This window comes from Muntiacus reevesi, chromosome X (genome assembly GCF_963930625.1).
Source record: "Muntiacus reevesi chromosome X, mMunRee1.1, whole genome shotgun sequence".
NCBI lineage: Eukaryota > Metazoa > Chordata > Mammalia > Artiodactyla > Cervidae > Muntiacus > Muntiacus reevesi.
Window position 1 is genome coordinate 131,839,367 of NC_089271.1, and position 23,881 is coordinate 131,863,247.

Below are 23,881 nucleotides of genomic sequence, written 5' to 3' on the forward strand. Positions count from 1 at the left end.
AGCATAGAGATGAACTGGTAGCAGTGTTCATTTTAGAACTAGAATTAAAAACTATTTTTCTTAAAGGTATGTAGCTAATGCATTATAATTTAGGGGTCCAAAATTTGATCTCTGCTTGCTAAAAATCAAATTATATAACAAGACTTTTATTTTCTTACATTTCTCAAGTTACTGAAGTCATTGGAAAATAAAATCACATGTTTAACAATTTTTGGCCACCAACTTTTAATAATACATATTTAATTTTCAGAAACATATGCTAACCATCAACAACATTATTAGGGTTCCATCAACCCCAGATGTTATTTCATTGGTACATTATCAATATTTACAAAGGCTTCCAAATTTAACAACACAAAACAAAACAGCTTAATTTTTAAAACTACAATGCTTTAAAAAAATGTAAACAGTCCATTTTTACATTATTGTAAAAAAGAAGACTCACTCCTTAATGCGGCTTAATTTTTTTTAAGTGAGCAAAGCCTGGTGCTCATGGATAAAGAATGAAAAGAATTCTTTACATAGAAACATTGTGCTCCAGTGTGGCAAAAAAAAAAAATTATATATACACATACAAAGAAAAGAATCTTAAATCCACAATTTAGACCACACACAAAAAAAAAATCGTCCCCAAATTGAGAAATTTATAAAAACCATTTACACATGGTTGTTGACCTATTGAAAACCTATATAACATTTTTAAAACAATAACTCAGTCAAAAGATACCACTTCTCTTAAAAATGAAATTTTGTGCAAAAGAAATTATTTAAGCTAGAAACAAGACACTCCTCCTCAATAAGAGGCCAAAAGAGCCACTGAAATAATTTAACTCTGTTAGATTTAGTGCATGTAACCAAAAGGCACACACATGTGATTAATATATTAATATATTTTCATGCATAAACCTGTGCATGTTCACAATTATATAACAAAAACACAAACGTAACAAAATGTAAAGCCTAATGTTTGGCAATGTTATTCTAGCTACATTCCTTTCTAGTCTATCAATCCAGGGTTTACTAGATCATTAACACTGCCTCTCAAAAAATATATTATATTTGAACAACTTCCAATAAAAATTAAAAAAAAGGATGTTAACCTGAAACACTATGATTTTTTTCAGTCCTGGTAAATACAGAAACTTACTGATATGTTTATTTTAAATGTCATTTCAAATTAAGATACATTTTTCCTTTTGTTAATAAACACTTTGATTGCTCCAGTGAAGTCAGCAGAGAGAAGAACTTCTGTGTTGTCTGTCTTCATAATACCTTAAAAGCATAAAAAAAAAGTTTTTCATTGATTTTAAAGGAATATGAAGTCTGCTGCTACAAGCCTGTCACATGCCCATGACGCTCAACCTCTGGGGTGGGAAGAACCTCTCCCCGTCTTTTCAGTCTATTTCCTGGCTTGCTCCCGTAATCCTTTCATTCTCTCTGAGGCTCAATTCCACTTTACCTTGTCTTAGCTGCTCTTTTCCTGGCATAGGGAGATTATGGTCCCTTGGGGCCTGGATGCCTGGATTTAGTCCCAGGCAGCCAAGGCCTCTAAATTGTCTAATTCTTCATTTCATGGCAAAAGTGTGTGTGTGTTAGTCACTTAGTCGTGTCGAACTCTGTGACCTGATGGACTACAGCTCACCAGGCTCCTCTGTCCATGGGATTCTCCAGGCAAGAAGAATACTGGAATGGGTTGCTGTGCCTTCCTCCAGGGGAATCTTCCTGAGCCAGGGATTGAACCTGGGTCTCCTGCATTGCAGGCAGATTCTTTACTATCTGGGCCATCAGCGAAGCCCTCACAGCAAGAGGCTAGTGTATTATTCAGCCCCAGGACTGGAGTGTTGGCAAGATGGGATCAGCTGGGCAAGTCTTTTGCTAACAGGGTTCACTAATGAGATTGACAGTAAGGTTTACTGTACAGCAGACATACTGGAACTGCCATAAAATGCAGTACACATGATTGCTCTGTGAATGCTGACAACACCTTTTGCCTTTCCAGTTCATACTGAAGAACTATGTAGCTATGCTGAATGGCAAAAATGCTTACCTCTTATGTTTGCCGATAAAAACATTTAACAAACAAAATTCAGTGTTAACGATTATGCACAGGCAAAAATTGTAGACTTAAGAAGTGCTGATTTGTAAGGAAGCAGATAATCCAAACTTTAAATGGACAGTTGTGTACAGGATGAGTTAGACAAAATGGTTTCACTTAGATTTGCTACAAACATATGCTAAACCTTTGAACATTCCTAATACACTTTTCATTTATCTCAAAGTACCATCATGCAGCAGAAGCAGCAGCAAACAACTGACAGATATCAGAGAGGCTGGAGAAGAAAAGAAATCATCATATATATAAATATAAAAATGTTTTATAAGATACTATATAATGAAGATGATAATATCTATTACATGTCAGGCATTTTGCTAGACGAATGTGTTATCTTTAATTCTTATCACAACCTTGTTTCTTTCTTTAGTTTTCAGCTGTATCTTTTTAAAAATTGAAGTATAGTTGATTTACAATACTGTGTTAGTTTCAGTTATACAGAAAAGTGATTGAGACATGCATACACTTGGAGGTACATAAATATGTACATGAGCTTCCCACGTGGCACTAGTGGTATTGGACCCGCTTGTCAATGCAGGTGGATGTAAGAGACATGGGTTCGACCCCTGGGTTGGGAAGATCCCCTGTAAGAAGGTATGGCAACCTACACCAGTGTTCTTGCCCAGAAAACCCCATGGACAGAGAAGCCTGGCAGGCTGCAGTCCATAGGGTCGTACAGAGTCGGGCACAACTAAAATGACTGAGCATGCACACACATATATGTACCTATATATTTTTTCCATTATAGGTTGTTACAAGATATTGAATATGTTCCCTGTGCTATATAGTAAATCCTTGTTATATATATTTTATATAAGGTAGTGTGCATCTGTTAAACCCATACTCATAATTTCTCCCTCTCCTCTTCCTTTTTGGTAACTGTAAGTTTGTTTTCTATGTCTGTGAGTCTGTTTCTGTTTTGTAAGTTCATTGGTACTATTTTTTAGATTTCATAAATGATATCATACTTATCTTTGTCTGACTTACTTCACTTAATATAATCATTAGGTCCATCCATGTTGCTGCAAGTGGCATTATTTCATTCTTTTTAATGGGTGAGTAATATTTCTGTGTGTGTGTGTGTGTGTACTGTACCTTTGATTTGCATTTCTCTAATAATTAGTGATATGGAACATCTTATCATGTACCTGTTGGCCATCTGTATGTCTTCTTTGAAGAAATGTCATTTAGGTCTTCTGCCCATATCAAAACCTTATCAGTGAGGTATTATCACCATTTTAAACATGAGGAAAATGGAAGCTTAAATAGTCAAATATGTCAGGAATAAAGAGGAGGGCAATCAGATATACTTTATGATCTCATACCCTGGGTTTGAGAGTATTCTTAGAATATACCTACACAGGTAGAAAAGAGCAAACACAAATCTGAGTATGATCCAAAGTTGTGCCTCTTTAAAAAGGACCCAGCGAAGTGGTAACTGAACAATGTTAATACTGTGCGGTTTTGAGAAGTCTAAAAAAAAGCACTTTCCATTTTTCCTCAAATAGTTTAAAAAGCTAGAATTTTCTGTGCAATATGTAGGGGAATGTACAGAGTGTAAAAAGGAATCATTGGACAAAAAGAAAAGAAAAAACCCAACCAAATGACTTAATTTAGAAGACAGAAACAGGATTTGACTGTGAGGGAAAAAAATGAAAAGAAATATTTCCAAACAGGCATTTAGTAAAGGTGTAATAATTCTGAGTTGGTTTATTTTTAAATCATGTAATTGAAAGAAGTGCTAGACTGAAGCTTGTCTTTGGTATCAAAATTTTGCTTCACAGACAGAAGAAATAGTGTATTTAGTGCAGTGTAGAGTGCAAACAATACCACAAGGGAAACTGCTTGAGATTAAATAAACATGCTTGAGAACTTTTAAATATTCAAATAACTTTAGAAGCACTCTTGGTACACTGTATGTATTGCTGTGTCTTTATAACACTCTTCAAGACCTGGTGTAGTCTCTAAAGTGAGAAAACGCATTTACTAACATATTCTGCAATCGAAGATAACAATACAAACTGTTTTTGTTAACAACTGGTCCAAATTCACATGGCTTTATCTTGTTCTTAAGAATTAACAGAAAAAAAAAGAATTAACAGGAAAATAATTTTTATATAATTGGCACTCACTACTACTTGATGGTTTCTTTTCACTTCCTAATCTGAGCATTTTATATAACTGAAAGGACTCTTCATTATTAAAGCCTTATTACAGGCTTGGAGATATTGGGTTGACCAAAAATTTCATTCAGGTTTTTCCACTGGATATGAGGGAAAAACCCAAACAAACTTTCTGGTCAACCCAAGAGCTATCTATGAGAAGCTATAAATTTGTGGCAAGAGAAAAGAATACTGCTTTCGTTTTGGTTTAACTCACTTATTCAGTAATTCTTTATTAAGCATCTACCATATGCAGGCAAGCACTGGGCTAGGCACTGGCACTACAACAATAAATAAAATACATAAAATCTGTGTCCTCACAGAGATGATACTGTAGTGGAACAGAAAGGTGATATATTTTGTATATTTATGTCTTGTTTGCATTTCTCTAAAGAGAACAACTGTTCATAAAAAAATTACAAACTTTCAAAATTTTCATTTTTAATTCCCAGGTGAATTTAAGAGAAGTAAAATCTCCAAGAATTATGTTACCAAAACGTTCAGAAATGAATATCTGTCAACCATTATGCTGTATACAAGAAATATTCTTCATATTCATGAAGACCTCATAATACTCATAGATCAATGAAGCTACTAAAGGCTGATCAGAGAGCATGAAGGACAAATAAAACACAGGTACCTACCAGAGGGCATGGTTTCCAACACTTCGGCATCTTCACCTTTTTCATTTCCTTCTGATTTTTCAGATTGCACATCCAAAGACAACATTAAACTTGGGTTTGGAGCAAAGATAGCTGATGTAACAACTGCATTATGTGCTGTAAAAAAAAAAATCGACTTTAAGATAACTAATAAGCTTGATTCTAAACATCAAGATAAAAAGTATAATATGCAAAAAATATAATAGTGTATGTTCTATACAAATATCTTTAGAAATGAACAGATAAATAACTCAGAACTATTTAAAACTCAAAAATATTTTCTTAAAAAAAACACCAAAACCACACACAAGTTCTGAGATTCCATGACGTCTCAAATTTTACACAAGTATAAGTTCTTCCTTGGTATAGAAAAGTCAAACAAAGACAATACAAACTGAAAGCAGTTAAAACTGCCAAACTCTCTCTCTGAAATAATGCCTATACAAATTTACCTATAATATATCTTCATTTTAACTTTATTTATTTAAAAGACACACCAAACTGGGCATTTGCTTACCTTTAATACCTTCCCAAAAGTCATTACGATCTCTCCTGACTGAAGTAAACTTGCTTAAGTCATGGTAAGTACTCCAGATATAAACATACTTATCTTCTGAGCCACTAACAAGGTAATTAAAATCATGGCTAAATTTAGGGAAGAAAGAAAAAGAATCAAAGTTGTGGGGCTTTTTAGGGGTTTCTCTCTATCAGAGCTCCCTAGTTTGAAACACCTAAGAAAACATCTAAGAGAACTTGCTGAAATACAGACTCCTAGCCTCACTCCAGAGGCCCTAAACATTGATATGGGTGATATGGTTGATATAGGTGGCCAGTGGCATTCATATGTTCATCAAGGTTCTAGGTAACCGGTGCTGGGTTAACCCACACTGGGAGGAATGCCTGTTGCTGCTGCTTTGTCTCTAAGTCATGTACGACTCTGTGACACCAGGCCCGCCAGGCTCCTCCGTCCATGGGATTCCCCAGGCAAGAATACTGGAGTGGGTTGCCATTTCCTTCTCCAGGGGATCTTCCCCACCCAGGGATGGAACCTGTGTCTCCTGCATTGCAGGCAGACCCTATACCACTGAGCCACCAGGGAAGCCCTCAGGAGGAATGTCTACTTAAGAGATAAAAGAGAGAAGCTGAATACTTTACTAATTAAATTACTGGGTAATTACTGGGTAGTTCAAGAAAAACAGAGAACTGGTAAGAAAAGGACTGAAATAAAGAGGGCTATAAAGAAAGAAGAGGTAGGTATTTCAGGAGAGCCTGCAGACCCTAAATTAAAAGTTCAAATAATGACATGTAAAGGTATAAATACAGGACATTGTACCTTAGGGTCTCAAAATGCTTTATTAGTTTCTGTACTTAAAAGGCCAAGGGTGAGTGGTGGTGGGATAAATCTCCTCTTAGAAAGCATACATGAAAGTACAAAAGCACAAATTCTGGAGCTGGGAGTCTTCTAATCCTGGCTCTGCTACAACCAGTGTGACTTAAGGCAAATTACTTAATTTTCTGGATGTTGCTTCCTCATCAGCAGAGGAGGAGCAATTCTAACTCTACCAAACAGGTGGATAAGGTAAGTTCTGTATGATTGATAATATGAGATACCAGTTGTAAAAATCCAAAGTAACTAACACCATTATACACAAACATATAAACATAAGGTATAGATCAATGGAAAAATGGGAGTAGGGGAGAAATATTGTGATCTCTATGGGGAATTCCTCATTGTCAATTTACCTGAAACTTGCTTTGATCTGGCTGCTGCTGTTGACATAACCTTTATACTTCATGGACAGCGACAAATCTCTAAGATCATATAGTCTGATTCTGGAGTCATTTGAGGTTACCAGTATCTAAAAACAAATCAAAGGAAAAGTTAAAAATACCACCATTTAATCTGTGTTAAGGTATAACCAAAAAAGGGTGTTACACAAATATAGAATATACCTCAAAACTAGAAAAAGCAATATTCCATAAGAAAGGAAATATATTCTTAGCCGAGATATGAAGAACTTACTTTCAGGAGTCTATACATAGTGTGGAGAGAGATGGTTTTGAATACTTAGTACCTTATTTTCTCCAGGTAAAGGCTCAATGCCAGTAATTTTTCTTCCAACCTTGTTGCGCCCTCTAGTAGATCGGACATGTATCTGTGTGTGGTATTTCAAATGCTAAAAAGAAACCACAATTTAAAAAGATCAGAATTAGAACCTCAAAGATCATCTGAGTCAACTCACAGACAAACATGGTATTAATATTATTTGTCCCAATTTACAGATAAGGCAGTTAAAGTCCAGGGAGGATACGCCAACTTATTCCAAACCACAAAAGGGTCTTCCAAGTATTCAAGTACGTAATTTATACAAGATTGTCATTTACCTCTGTATCATAGAAAATACACCTTCCATCATATGTTCCAATCACTGCATATTTGCCATTCTGACAGAAATTTGCAGCTGTGATCAATTTTGTTTGACCATCTACTTCATTCCACAAAGCCACTTTTTTGTCAGGTATGTTCCAAAGGCGGAGCTTTCCATCCAAAGACCCACTTAGAAAATACCTGTCATCCTAAAAAGGTGGCAAAAGAGGAAGCTTTCATTTTACCACATGAAGAAAAACTAATCAGCAAAATCAATACATCAAGTCTATTAGAAATAAATGTTAAAATATGTAAGATATTATTTTAAAAATATTAAAGTAAGCATTATTTTATTGATTAAAAATAACAATTAGAAACCTCAATATTCATTTTTGAGAAATGAGGTTCTAATCATTTATCATATCCTTAAACTGCTTTTCCCAAAGAATAGATGTTAACAGACAATGGAGTAAGTATCATGTAGAGGTGTTTTATGATCAAATAAGTTTGAGAAATTCTGGGTTCTCTGTTAAAATGTGTTCTGAATCTTTCTGTGGGGGGTTGGCAGGGGGTCAGGTAGGGACACCTAGCAGGGCTAGCACATTCAAGGAACACGCTTTGGGAAACACTACCCTATAATGGTACATTTGCCCATACCTTCCTTGGGATACATGTAATAAATACATGGATAAAAAAGTAACTAATGTTAGTTAGCTCACAGAATCAGTTAATTTTTGGAGCTCCAACACCCCGTCAGCAGAGAATTGCGTCACTATTTAAATTCTCAACCAAATTTTCAATTTCAAACCAAGGATTCTCAGATGGGGGCAAACAGGCCCCACAGGGGACACTATGTCTGGAGATATTTCTGATTGTCACAATTTAGGGGGTGGGCGCTACTGACATCTAGTGGGAAGAGCCCAGAAATGCTGTTAAACACACTACAATGCACAAGACAGCCTTCCCTCTCTCTACAAAAAAGAATTATCCAACCCAAAATGCCATTAGTGCCAAGGTTTAGAAACCTTGTTCTAAACTAAACCAGGCCTATCACAAAGTTGCTCTAATTTTTGGTAACATAAGAATTAAAGATAAGATAAAATAATTAGGACACCAAAACATGAAACAGATTTTCTTTTCCACTCAAGATTATTATTCTTACCTACTTCTGAAGCCTGTCAAGAATAACCTTCATAGAATAGGTATTTTTACAGATATGGTATAGTAGGCTCAACTCAATGTATACCAGTAGAAGTGCTAACAAGTAAAAATACTTTATCTTTGTCTTACAATTCATTATATACATATATACACATGTGTATATGTGTGAGTATCTCTATTTTGCTATTTCTTTTATAACCCTGCTTCCTTCCAAGTTACATTATTTGATACAGTCATATTCCAAGGAAAATGTCAACATCACTCCATTCTTCGCTAGCCCTCTCATAAACTCTCCAGGTAAGTAGAAGTTTTAGAAAGAAGGCTTTTTGGCTTCTAAAATAAAACCAAATAAAGATATAGGAAAATTGCTGACTAAACAGAAACCTTAATGATAAAGTACTACATGGATAACTATCACCATCTAATACCCCTCTCTTTCCACTCTGATACATTATAGTTAAAATAGAGGTGGGGGATTTTGTTCACAGTTGCTGACAGGGGTAAATCCATTCTTCTGTTGCATCCTTAGGTGACAGGATGGGGGTATTTTTCAGAAAGAAGCCTCGAGAGCTTGATGGTCAAACTGATATGGTGTTAACACAGATTAAACATCTTTAATTTTCAAAAGTTCTTAATAAAGTACTTTATTAATGCCTATGTTATAAGCCTGCCCAGGGAGGGAAATTATATTGAGAGACAAAAGTCATTCTTCTTTCTTAATCTGAGGAAAGAGAGAAAGAAATGTGAATATAATTGAAAGTCTGCATTAAAAAGACAACGGGTATTAACATATAGAGATGAGGACATGATTGGAAATGTAATCATATACACCAACATAGGGGAGGGAAAGTCAACGAAGGTCAGCTCAAGCCTTCCACTTATTTCAACCTAGCTGGTGAAGCAGTGCCAACACATGACATCCCTATGCTTACAGCTGCAAAGAACTAAAACTTCTCTAGCCTTATGCATTTTAGTGGATCTATCTTACAAGGGCATCAGATAGGTCTGGAGTCCATGATAGTAGACTTTTCTCCTTTAGTTGAAATCATATGAAATTCCTTCTGGAAGAAAGATATTACAGGATTTTCTACACTGAAAATGAGTAAGAGGAGATCTCAAGATTCACAATGTTTCCAGATATGAAACCGGAATTCAGTCTATCTTGTAATGAATTTTGGTCTTTGCCACTTTCAACCTTTTCTTTATCTCTTCCCTTCCTGACTCTCCTACAACTAACTATTCCTGCCTATATGCTTCCCTTTCTTATTTATCTGCTGTATTTTCTTCTTCCACCATCTCCAACCTCTTTCCTCTTTAATAGGATATCTTATTTATTTATACCCTGCAGGTTTTATTAAAGACTTGGGATGACTTTTCACTAGTATATTGATATTTAGACTATAATATTTCCAGCTCTTCTAATGCAGATTAGTACAATATTTAGTTCCTTTCTTATTTCTAAAGCAGAATGAAACATTAAATTAAGTTGCTGTAAACTATATGGCTATTAATAATTTTTTTTCCTGTAGTCCAGATATCCTCCAGAGAAACCTGGTTCCCTCACCTTCCTCATAGTATAACAAAAAACATGTAAACACTTACTCTCGGATGGAAAGCTATGGCAGTGACAAAATCTATATGCTGAAAACAGCAAAGGCATTCTCTTCTGGAAATGTGCCATAATCTGACTGTTTTATCCATTGAAGAAGAAAGCAGAAAGTAGTTCTATGGAGAAATTGACATTGATTATTTTATCATCATATAAAAAAATATTTACACCATAAAAGTGAACTTTTAGTTTTAGTACCTCAATAGTTTTGTTATTATTATTACTGTTGTATGCAGGATCAGACAGCACAAAAGATATCCAATCCACTTGGACAATCCCATTTTTCCCCCAAATAGTTAAATACCATATTTCTGTGATTCTAAGACTTTTTCACATTACATATTCTGAAATGAGGATGAATCTTATGACTTCTGTTGAAAGAAATTTGCAAGATGCCAAGAGAGGACCAGGGTGTGCCTTAGTCGTTGGAGTCTGCACCTACTGGACGTTAGCATCACTTCGGTTATTTTCACATTGATAACACTAGTGAATTTTAACTTACATGAGTTCCCTAACTGTCACTTAACAGGCCTTCAAAAAGATCACCATCCAAAGCAGCATGGAAATGAAAAGTTACTGTGCACCTGTCACACCTCAGGCAAGAAAATTAGAGAATAGAAACTGTTAAATGTCTCAGAATTTTCAAAGCTAGAAAGAGGGTAGTGTTACTGACTTAGGCATTATGATGGCTCATCACCAGAAACCAAACATCTATTTGTCAAAAGCTTCCAGCTGGCTGAAGCTCTTTAACTTCTAAACACAAATCTATTTAAGGGAAGAACTATGAGTTATGCTGAACAAGGAAACTCAAATGAAATCTTAGTATTCTTTGGCATGAGTAAAGGTGCTAAACAAATTGAAATAATGATGATATTTACTGAGTACTTACAATATGCTAAACATTGTTCTCAGCACTATAGCGCAACCCTATGAGGTATGTACATTATTATCTGCTTTTGCAAATGAGAACACTGAGGTAGAGAGGTTACATAATTTGTCTAAGACTATACAGCTTGTCAGTGGCAGAGCTGTAATTTGAACCCAAGTAGTCTGGCTCTAGGTCAGGCTCTAACCACTACACTACTGTGCAGAGTGCTTATGAAAAATGAGGTGCTTTGTTATTTGCTTAAAGTAATAAAAACTCTTTAATCTTTGAATGTAAAAAGACTAAGCACAAATATGGATTCAGATATGTTACTGTACTGATACATATACTATCTGGGCTAGTGTAAAAATCTGTGTATTTTATGTGGTATACCTACTTTAAAATAAAAATATAAAATAAAACCAAAATAATAGAAAAAATAGAATTTTGAAAGATTTATAACTTTTGAAACATCTAATAACAATTCTTTTTATTTTCAAGGTCCACTCAGTTCCAGAAGTTTTGAAGAGTATATACAGTTTGCTTTATATTTCCTGATATTTAATAACAAGTGTATAAAAACTAAATCTATGGTCTGCTGTTCATTAAAACTGAATTTATTCAATCCTTCCAACAGTCCATTGGTTTAAGTATACAAAAGAAATACTAAGACATCCCTAAAAGTGAAGATGTCGAAGACGTGTTAAGACTGGTTCTATCATGCTAAGAGATTTTTGTTCAATAAATACTTATTAACTAAACAAAATTAAATAGTTTTCTTGAACTAAGCATGGTCTTATGAGTCAGAAAAATTAGATTCAGATCTAGGTTCTACCCATAACTAGTTTTGTGATCTGGGATGGGTCAGAGGCCCAGTCTTCTAATCCACAATATGAAATAGCATCCACCTCACAGCACTAAGAAGGTAAATGTTAAAAAAAAAAAAAAGAAAAGAAAAGAACTAACAAGGTAATTCTTGCTACCTGGCACAAAATAAATTTTCAACAAACAGAAAACCCCCTATAAATATCAACTGTGCTAGATACTGAAAGAAACAACAGTAAAGAAAGTCAGACCCCTACTCTTGAGGGGCTTAGAATCTCATTGCCAATAAGACCTAGAAATGTACATACATAAACAGTTAAGTAACAAGAAAGTTTAAGGGAAGAGCACACAGACAGATGAAGGCCTTAAGAACAAAACTGAGGTTTTCTGGAGAAGAAATTCTGCCTTAAGACTCCAGTATGACACCTGCTGTGCTTTCAAAGTCTGCCCTACAGATTTTAAACTTGCTTGGCCCCACAACCGTGTGAGCCAATTCCTTAAAATAAACTTCCTGATGTATGCATTTCCTCTTGATTCTGTTACTCTGGAGAACCCTGACTGATACAGCGGTCAATGGAGAATTAATTTCTTCAGTTAGTTTTGCATTTCACAAAAAATACTGGCTTGCTTTAAGACAGTAAAATGAGTGTAGGGTTCCCAATTAGGTGCTTTGTACTTCTTATTCTAGATGAACATGATTAGAGTGAAGGGGGAAGTACAAAGGTACAACTGGGGCTCAATTTAGAATTAGACTACCAGGTGAGGCCCAAGCTTGTTCCAGGAGGTTAGAGAAAGATGTTATGAAATGCACCCATAATATCTACACAAATATGATAGGTGCAGCAATTCAGAAGTGGAGTGACTCAAAGCTGAAGCTCAGGGAAGCCTGACTTGCTAGCATGTGTGCACGCTCAGTCATGTCCAACTCTTTGGAAGCCCACCCGGCTCCTCCGTCCATGAGATTTTCCAGGCAAGAATACTAGAGCGGGTTGCCATTCTCTTCTCCAGGGGATCTTCCTGACCCAGGGGTTGAACCCACATCTCCTGCATCGGCAGTCAGATTCTTTATCACTGAGCCACCTGGGAATCCGACTTGCCAATACATACCAGTGATATCTTTGTGATACGTGAAGTTCTCCTGACATAGTTAAAATATATGGGCATTACCAGTATCCTTGCTAGTATTTTGTTAACTCAGATGACTTTTCTCAATTTAAGGCTTTTAAATATTACTCTCCCCCACAAATTCTTAATATATATTAGATTCTGATTACTGACAAATTTTAATACAAGGGAAGTATATTGAATAATGTAAAAATTAAAAAAAAAAACCTCCAAAAATGGCTTCATGTTTCAGATATCTTAAATGAAATTTAAAATATCTCTTAAAATTTTTGCAAACTTCTAAGATATTTGATTGGTGGCAAAATAGCCCGCTACTCCTAAAATAATCTTGCTCTAAGGAAAAAAAGCATAAAATGAAGACTTACCATTGATTTGTAGAATATAATTGTTAAACCTAAATTAATAATTTCATGAAGGTAGCAGACTAGCTCCAAAACAGTCTTGATTGGCTAGGTCAGACTTCATCTTTGTAGTTGAAGTCATATGCATTTTGCTGAGGACAGTTATTTTGCAAAACTACTTTATAAAAGAAGCAAGAAGTATAAGTATATAGACAGATCCAGATAGAAGCTGTTAAGTAACATAAACATTTTCTTATTAGCCTAATCTATCATTTCTCTTTTTTAATTTCAATTAATTTGTAACTCCCACAAAGTAGTTACAGACATTCAGACTTGATGGTGACAATCATACAAATAAAACATTTGTTCTTATCCTAAAAAGTTATGTAGAATACAAAATTCAAACAAGAATTTCTTACTTTAGACCAGGAAAGATCAAGCAGATCAGCAGTATGTCCTTTATACTTGCAAAACGGCCGTTGTCGAAATGGTGCATTTTTATCATCAGGGTCTTCATCAGTTCCACTGCATACCTATTTAGACATGAAAACAACTATTAAAACTAGAAAAACAAAAGCTTCATACTCTTTCCTCCCTATTTGTTTTCCCATCATTCTGTACGATGTTTGACTAAAATCTTGACCCACTAAAACCCAATTCCTCTTTATGTTGAATCTACTACTTATTACTTCCTTACCTCCTTGTCCTAATAAACCAGGATCATCTCTAAAGACATTGTGCTATTGCAATCTTTCGCTCTCTAACAAAGCTCCCACTTTGTCTTTTTTTTTTTTTTTTTTTTTTAGCATCTGTTCCTTTAGGAGAGGTGGGACCAAATACCAGGGGATGATCATGGACTCAATAAAGGACAGAAATGGTAGGGACCTAACAGAAGCAAAAGATATTAAGAAGAGGTGGCAAGAATACACAGAACTGTACAAAAAAGATCTTCATGACCCAGATAATCACCATGGTGTGATCACTCACCTAGAGCCAGACATCCTGGAACGTGAAGTCAAGTGGGCCTTAGGAAGCATCACTAAAGCTAGTGGAGGTTATGGAATTCCAGTTGAGCTATTTCAAATCCTGAAAGACAATGCTATGAAATTGCTGCACTCAATATGCCAGCAAATTTGGAACACTCAGTAGTGGCCACAGGACTGGAAAAGGTCAGTTTTCATTCCAATCCCAAAGAAAGGCAATCCCAAAGAATGCTCAAACTACTGCACAGCTGCACTCATCTCACACACTAGGAAACTAATGCTCACAATTTTCCAAGCCAGGCTTCAGCAATACGTGAACCGTGAACTTCCAGACATTTAAGCTGGTTTTAGAAAAGGCAGAGGAACCAGAGATCAAATTGCCAACATCTGATGGATCATCAAAAAAGCAATAGAGTTCCAGAAAAACATCCGTTTCTGCTTAACTGACTATGTCAAAGCCTTTGACTGTGTGGATCACAATAAACTGTGGAAAATTCTGAAACAGATGGGAATACCAGACCACCTGACCTGCCTCTCGAGAAACCTATATGCAGGTCAGGAAGCAAGTTAGAACTGGACATGGAACAACAGACTGGTTTCAAATAGGAAAAGGAGTACATCAAGGCTGTATATTGTTACCCTGCTTATTTAACTTACATGCAGAGTACATCATGAGAAACGCTGGGCTGGAAGAAGCACAAGCTGGAATCAAGATTGCTGGGAGAAATATCAATCACCTCAGATATGCAGATGACACCACCCTTATGGCAGAAAGTGAAGAAGAACTAAAGAGCCTCTTGATGAAGGTGAAAGAGGCAAGTGGAAAAGTTGGCTTAAAACTCAACATTCAGAAAACTAAGATCATGGCATCCGGTCCCATCACTTCATGGCAAATAGATGGGGAAACAGTGGAAACAGTAGCTGATTTTATTTTTCTGGGCTCCAAAATCACTGCAGATGGGTGATTGCAGCCATGAAATTAAAAGACGCTTACTCCTTGGAAGGAAAGTTATGACCAACCTAGACAGCATTTTAAAAAGCAGAGACATTACTTTGTCAACAAAGGTCTGTCTAGTCAAGACTATGGTTTTTCCAGTGGTCATATATGGATGTGAGAGTTGGACTATAAAGAAAGCTGAGCGCCAAAGAATTGATGCTTTTTAACTGTGGTGTTGGAGAAGACTCTTGAGAGTAGTCCCTTGGACTGCAAGGAGATCCAACCAGTCCATCCTAAAGGAGATCAGTCCTGGGTGTTCACTGGAGGAACTCATGTTCAACATCAGCTGAAACTCAAATACTCTGGCCACCTGATGAGGAGAGCTGACTCATTTGAAAAGACCCTGATGCTGGGAAAGATTGAGGGCAGGAGGAGAAGGGGATGACAGGGGATAAGATGGTTGGATGGCATCATCAACTCAGTGGACATGGGTTTGGGTGGAATCCAGGAGTTGGTGATGGAGAGGGAGGCCTGGAGTGCTGCGGTTCATGAGGTCACAAAGAGTCAGACAGGACTGAGCAACTGAACTGATCATGATTGGTTTAAGCTAATTATGATGAGCTCACTCTCTTTTCCACCGATGATTGGTTTAGGCATAAGCATATGCTAGAATTTTCATCAATGAAACACGAGGGCAGGTTGTTTGGGGATGAGGAGATAGGGAAGGCTTCTAGAAAGATTTTCTCACTCTTAAAAAGGAGTATTCTAAAGGGACCTTTCTCTTTTCTGCCTCTGAACACTGTTGTTTGCATGTGACAGTAAGTCACCAAGACAATAGCAGTCATCTTACTACCATGAGGGGACCAAGTTAAAGAGAACAACAGATAATGAATTGCAAAGCAGGAGGATGGAATGACTTTGTGTCTCTGATGACATAACTGAGCTGCTGAATTAACCAACTCTGGAGCTGCCTTACCTCCCGGCTGGCTGCCTTATTGTTTAAGACATTTTCAGTTGAATTTCTGTTATTTGAAGTCAAAAGCATACTGACAGGTAGAGGTGGGTAGAAAATAATGCCATGCATGTTTTACAGTATGCTTTTGTATTCATTATCTGAATGAATCCTAACAACTCTGTGAGGTAGGTATTACCATTATGAAGATGAAGAAATAAAGAAAAAATTGAGGCTCAAAGATGTCAAAATAACATATTAAAGGTCACACAGCCACCTGTAAACAGCAGAACCAAAGCATCTAACTGTAAGTCCAGAGGTTGGTCCTCATATGTTTTAGAGGATGTTGCTTGAGCAAAAATACAGAAGGTTAGCTAAGACTTGTATTTTAGGGAAGGGTAGGTAGAATGATGAGGAACTTATATGGAAAAAAGCAGAGGATTGGGACAAAAAGGTACTTTGAGGCCAGATCATAAAGACCCCTGGATTTGCAGTTTAAAACTTCAGAGGTAATGGAGAGCCAAGACAAGTTTCTGAAAAGAAAAAAACAACATGATCTGACTGGGACTTTAGAAAGAGAATGCTGGGTAATAACATAAAAGGTGGTTTGGAAAGAGAGTTGGGGCAGGAAGAGCAGTCAGTAAGTTTAAGAGTAATGAGGGCTTAAATAAGACAGTGGCCATGAGGACAGAGAGAAACTACTCCTGTTAGTTGTTAACAATTTTACAGGTTATAAAAACATCCTCACATCCACTGTGGAGGGAGACCAACAATATCAATGCCCTGACCCCTTGCCAAACACTCCTAATGCTGGAAGACTACAGCTACTTCCTCTAATTTTACTGTCAGATTAGTGAGCACCATGGGAAGACACAAAACAAAACAGGCTTCTTGTCCTATTACATCAAATTCAATTTTATGTTTAATAATCATTTTCATTTAATTAACTCCTTAGTGTATTGCCCCTAGCCATGATTCCAGGTCTCTTTTTTTCTCCTTAAACATCCATTTTCTTTCATGTATATCTGAATCACTTTGCTGTGTACCTGAACCTATCCCAATACTGTTAATCAACTATACTCCAATATAAAGTTAAAAAAACATCCATTTTCTTCCCCTTGTATTCTACACATTTTTAAAATACTTCATGTAATTTTTATTATAAAGTAATACATACTCAGTATAGACAAATCAGAAAGCATAGAAAGTAGAAAAACTAAATGATCTGAGAGAATAGTATTGAAACATATATATTATCAAGTGTGAAACAGATCTCCAGTCCAGGTTGGATACATGAGACAAGTGCTCAGGGCTGGTACACTGGGATGACCCAGAGGGATGGGATGGGGAGGGGGGTTCAGGATGGGGAACACATGTAAATCCGTGGCTGATTCATATCAATGTATGGCAAAAACCACTACAGTATTGTAAACTAATTAGCCTCCAACTAATAAAAATAAATGAAAAAAAAAAAGAATTACCAAATGAAATCTTATATATTTTATCTATATCTCTCTGAATAGATATATATATGTAGAGAGGTATTTTTATCTCTATGTAAATATAATGTATATATTAAACCTTATTATGAATATTTCAAATATACACAGTAGATAAAATAATATACAGTAACATAAACTCCATGCATCCATCACCCTTTTAATGATTATCAACATTTTATTCATCTTGTTTTATCAATCTTCCCACTTTTATGTATTTGCTTATATTTGCTGGAGCAGTAAAAGCAAGATCTAAACATCAGTCATTTTATCAGTAAATATTTTATATGTATCTCTAACTAATAATCTCGTTTAAATATAACTATCATTACATTATCATACCTAAAAATACCATTTGTATCATCTAATATCTAACTTATATCTAAATATCCTGATTATATAAAAATGTCATTTTACAGTTAGATTGCTTCTATAGATTCAATGCAATCCCTATCAAGCTACCAATGGTATTTTTCACAGAACTAGAACAAATAATTTCACAGTTTATATGGAAATACAAAAAACCTCGAATAGCCAAAGTAATCTTGAGAAAGAAGAATGGAACTGGAGGAATCAACCTGCCTGACTTCAGACTCTACTACAAAGCCACAGTCATCAAGACAGTATGGTACTGGCACAAAGACAGAAATATAGATCAATGGAACAGAATAGAAAGCCCAGAGATAAATCCACGAACCTATGGACACCTTATCTTTGACAAAGGAGACAAGGATATACAATGGAAAAAAGACAACCTCTTTAACAAGTGGTGCTGGGAAAACTGGTCAACCACTTGTAAAAGAATGAAACTAGAACACTTTCTAACACCATACACAAAAATAAACTCAAAATGGATTAAAGATCTAAATGTAAGACCAGATACTATAAAACTCCTAGAGGAGAACATAGGCAAAACACTCTCCGACATAAATCACAGCAAGATCCTCTATGACCCACCTCCCAGAATATTGGAAGTAAAAGCAAAACTAAACAAATGGGACCTAATGAAACTTAAAAGCTTTTGCACTACAAAGGAAACTATAAGCAAGGTGAAAAGACAGCCCTCAGATTGGGAGAAAATAATAGCAAATGAAGAAACAGACAAAGGATTAATCTCAAAAATATACAAGCAACTCCTGAAGCTCAATTCTAGAAAAATAAATGACCCAATCAAAAAATGAGCCAAAGAACTAAACAGACATTTCTCCAAAGAAGACATACAGATGGCTAACAAACACATGAAAAGATGCTCAACATCACTCATTATCAGAGAAATGCAAATCAAAACCACAATGAGGTACCATTACACGCCAGTTAGGATGGCTGCTATCCAAAAGTCTACAAGCAATAAATGCTGGAGAGGGTGTGGAGAAAAGGGAACCCTCTTACACTGTTGGTGGGAATGCAAACTAGTACAGCCACTATGGAAAACAGTGTGGAGATTCCTTAAAAAACTGGAAATAGAACTGCCATATGACCCAGCAATACCACTTCTGGGCATACACACCAAGGAAACCAGAACTGAAAGAGACACGTGCACCCCAATGTTCATCGCAGCACTGTTTATAATAGCCAGGACATGGAAGCAACCCAGATGCCCATCAGCAGATGAATGGATAAGGAAGCTGTGGTACATATACACCATGGAATATTACTCAGCCGTTAAAAAGAACTCATTTGAATCAGTTCTAATGAGATGGATGAAACTGGAGCCCATTATACAGAGTGAAGTAAGCCAGAAAGATAAAGAACATTACAGCATACTAACACATATATATGGAATTTAGAAAGATGGTAATGATAACCCTATATGCAAAACAGAAAAAGAGACACAGAAGTACAGAACAGACTTTTGAACTCTGTGGGAGAAGGTGAGGGTGGGATGTTTCGAAAGAACAGCATGTATATTATCTAGGGTGAAACAGATCACCAGCCCAGGTGGGATGCATGAGACAAGTGCTCGGGCCTGGTGCACTGGGAGGACCCAGAGGAGTCGGGTGGAGAGGGAGGTGGGAGGGGGAATCGGGATGGGGAATACGTGTAACTCTATGGCTGATTCATATCAATGTATGACAAAACACACTGAAATGTTGTGAAGTAATTAGCCTCCAACTAATAAAAAAAAATAATAATAAAAAAATAAATAAATAAAAAAATAAAGTTAGATTGCTTTGAAAATTTGTTAACCTTTTGATATTTATTAACACTTACTATATATCAGGTATGGTATATAACTTGAATGCCAAAATGAATATTTCTAATCTACTTATAATCTATTCTCAGTATTTAAGTCAGAATATGCCTTTTAAAATATGTCAGACTATGTCATTCTCTGTTCAAAAATTCTCCATCGGCTTCTTTCTCGGAGTAAAAACCAAAGTCCTTGCAGTGGCCTACATATTATGGCTGCCCCATCTACACCTCCATGACTTCATTTTCTATTATTCTTCTCTTGCTCACTGGCTCCAACTACCCAGGCCTCAGTGCTATTTACTGAACATACCAGAACTCCTGCCTTATCACTGTTTCACAAGCTGCTATTCCCTCTACCTGGAATGTTCTTCTCCTCCACATAGCCAGATAGATGATCCCTCTCTCACCTCCTTCAAGTTTTCTTCAAATGACAACTTCTCAATGAAGCTTTGCTTGTCCACTGTATTTACCTCCCATCACCCCACTTTTTTTTTCCCATGAAAATTTTCACCTTCTAATATATTACAAAATTTACTTGCTTTGTTTCTCTGTCTTCGACCACTAGAGTAAGTTTCATAAAAATAGATTTTTTGGTTTCTTTTATTCACTACTATACCCCCAGCCTTCATGGATCACAGCCTTGTCATGCAGAAGGGGCTTGCAAAACTCAATGAAGCTCTGAGACATGCTGTGCAGGGTCACCCAAGACAGACGAGTCATAGTAGAGAGTTCTGATAAAATGTGGTCTACTGGAGGAGGGAATGGCAAACCACTCCAATGTTCTTGCTGTGAGAAACCCATTAACATAAACAGTATGAAAAGATAGAAAGATATGACACCGAAAGATAAGCGGCCCCCCCCCGCCCCCCGCAGGTCAGAAGGTGTCCAATATGCTACTGAGGAAGAGTGGAGGGCAATTACTAACAGCTCCAGAAAGAAAGAAGTGGCTGGGCCAAAGTGGAAATGATGTTCAGTTGTCAATGTGCCTCGTGGTGAAAGTAAAGTTCAATGCTGTAAAGAACAATAGTGTGTAAGAAGCTAGAATGTTAGGTTCCTGAATCAAGGTAAATTGGATGTGATCAAGCAGGAGATAGCAAGAGTGAACATCAATATCTTAGTAATCAGTGAACAAAAATGAATGGGAATGGGCCAATTTAATTCAGATGGCCATTATATCTACTACTGTAGGCAAGAATCCCATAGAAGAAATGGAGTAGCCCTCACAGTCAACAGAGGAGTTTGAAATGCAGTACTTGGGTGCAATCTCAAAAATGACAGAATGATCTCAGTTCGTTTCTAAGGCAAACCATTCAACATCACAGGAATCCAAGTCTATGCCCCAACCACTGATGTTGAAGAAGCTGAAGTTCTATGAGGACCTACAAGCCCTTTTAGAACTAACATCAAAAAAAAAAAAAAAAAAAAAAAAAAGATGTCCTTTTCATCATAGGGGATTGGAATGCAATTGGAATGCAAAAGTAGGACGTCAAGAGATACCTGGAGTAACAGGCAAGTTTGGCCTTGGAGTACAAAATGGAGCAGGGCAAAGGTTAACAGAGCTTTGTCAAGAGAACACATTGATCATAGCAAACATACTCTTCCAACAACACAAGAGACGACTCTACACATGGACATCACCAAATGGTCAACACTGAAATCAGTCTGATTACATTCTTTGCAGCCAAAGATGGAGACACTCTACACAGTCAGCAAAAAGAAGATTTGGAGCTGACTGTGGCTCAGATCATGAGCTCCTTATTGCAAAATTCAGGCTTAATTGAAGAAATTAGGGAAAACCATTAGGCCACTCAGATATGATCTAAATCAAACCCCTTATGATTATATAGTGGAAGTGACGAACAGATTCAAGGGACTAGATCTGGTAGACAGAGAACCTAAAGAACTATGAACAGAGGTTCATAACACTGTACAGGAGGCAGTGACCAAAACAATCACCAAGAAAAAGAAATGCAAGAATGTAAAGTGGTTGTCTGAGGAGGCTTTACAGATAGCTGGGAGGTGAAAGGCAAGGGAGAAAAGGAAAGATATACCCAACTGAATGAAGCATTCCAGAGAATAGCAAAGAGAGATAACAGGCCTTTTTCAATGAAAGTGCAACGAAGTAGAGGAAAACAACAGAATGGGAAAGACTAGAGACCTCATCAAGAAAACTGGAGATACCAAGGGAACATTTCATGCAAGGATGGGCAAAAGAAAGGATAGGAAATGTAAGGACCTAACAGAGGCAAAAGAGATAAAGAACAGGTGGCAAGAATACACAGAACTATACAAAAAAGGTCTTAAGGACCTGGATAACCATGATGGTGTGGGCACTCACCTAGAGTCAAACATCCTGGAGTGTGAAATCAAGGGGGCCTTAGGAAGCATTACTATGAACAAAGCTAGTGGAGTGATGCAATTCCAGCTGAGTTATTTAAAATCCTAAAAAGTTATGCTGTTAAAAGTGTTGCATTCAAAATGCGAGCAAATTTGGAAAACTCGGCAATGGCCACAGGACTAGAAAAGGTCAGTTTTCATTCCAATCCCAAAGAAGTGCAGTGCCAAACTACCGTACAATTGTGCTCATTTCACATGCTAGTAAGGTTATGCTCAAAATCCTTCAGCTAGGCTTCAACAGTATGTGAACCAATGTACAAGCTGGGTTTAGAAAAGGCAGAAGAACCAGAGATCAAATTGCCAACATTCACAGGATCACAGAGAAAGCAAGCGAATTCCATAAAAACATCTGCTTCATTGACTATGTGAAAGCCTTTGACTGTGTGGATCACAACAAATTGTGGAAAATTCTTCAAGAGATGAGAATACCAGACCTCTTTACCTGCCTCCTGAGAAACCTGTATGCAGGTCAAGAAGCAACAGTTAGAACCGGACATGGAACAACTGATTGGTTCCAAATTGGGAAAGGAGTAGGACAAGGCTGTATATTGTCATCCTGCTTATTTAACTTATACACAGAGTACATCATGTGAAATGCCAGGCTGGATGAATCACAAGCTGGAATCAAGATTGCCGGGAGAAATATCAATAACCGCAGATATGAAGATAATACTACCCTTATGGCAGAAAGTGAAGAGGAACTAAAGAGCCTCTTGATGAAGGTGAAAGAGGAGAATGAAAAAGCTGGCTTTAAACTCAACATTCAAAAAACTAAGGTCATGACATCTGGTCCCGTCACTTCATGGCAAATAGAAGAGGTAAAAGTGGAAGCAGCAACAGATTTTATTTTCTTGGGTTCCAATATCACTGCAGACAGTGACAGCAGCCGTGAAATTCAAAGATGCTTGCTCCTTGGAAGGAAAATTATGACCAACCTAGATAGCATATTAAAAAGCAGAGACATTACTTTGCCAGCAAAGGTCTGTATAGTCAAAGCTGTGGTTTTTCCAGTAGTCATGTAAAGATGTGAGAGTTGGACTGGAAAGAAGGCTGAGCACCAAATAATTAATGCTTTTGAATTATGGTGTTAAGACTCTTGAGAGTCCCTTGGACAGCAAGGAGATCAAATCAGCCAATCCTAAAGAAATCAACTCTGAATATTCATTAGAAGGACTGATGCTGAACCTGAAGCTCCAATACTTTGGCCACTTGATGCAAAGAGCCAACTCCCAGGAAAAGAACTTGATGCTGGGAAAGACAGAAGACAAAAGAGGGCAGTAGAGGATGAGATGGTTAGATAGCACCAACTCAATGGATATGAATTTGAGCAAACTCTGGGAGATAGTGAAGGACAGGGGAGCCTGGCGTGCTGCAGTCCATGGGTTTGCAAAGAGTCAGACACGACTTAGCAACTGAACAACAAAGACGCTCAGTAAGTATTTGCTGACTAAATGAAGACACAGTACCAGACCTTCAGATGCCAACTAGTGGAACATAATGGTTAAGAGCATTAGATCTAAAGACAGATCAGAAAAGTGAAAGTGTTAGTCGTTCAGTCACGTCCAGCTCTTTTTGACCCCATGGAGTGTAGCTCTCCAAGTTCCTCTATCCATGTGATTCTCCAGGCAAGAATACTTGAATGGGTAGCCATTCCCTACATCAGGGGATCATTCTGACCCAGGGACTGAA

At 36.9% G+C, this 23,881-nt stretch overlaps 1 protein-coding gene across 1 annotated transcript in view; it reads right to left on the reverse strand.

The window, feature by feature from the left end:
• Nucleotides 1-200: 200 nt before the first annotated feature.
• Nucleotides 201-23,881, reverse strand: part of WDR44 (WD repeat domain 44) — a 93,619-nt gene continuing 69,938 nt past the window's right edge. The window contains exons 13-20 of the mRNA XM_065914925.1: nt 13,651-13,764; nt 10,069-10,191; nt 7,323-7,514; nt 7,013-7,114; nt 6,681-6,796; nt 5,455-5,582; nt 4,920-5,054; nt 201-1,272 (exon numbers count right to left, since the gene is read on the reverse strand). Coding sequence (XP_065770997.1) covers nt 1,178-1,272; nt 4,920-5,054; nt 5,455-5,582; nt 6,681-6,796; nt 7,013-7,114; nt 7,323-7,514; nt 10,069-10,191; nt 13,651-13,764 — 1,005 coding nt within the window. The 3' untranslated portion in view covers nt 201-1,177. The remainder of the gene's footprint in view (nt 1,273-4,919; nt 5,055-5,454; nt 5,583-6,680; nt 6,797-7,012; nt 7,115-7,322; nt 7,515-10,068; nt 10,192-13,650; nt 13,765-23,881) is intronic.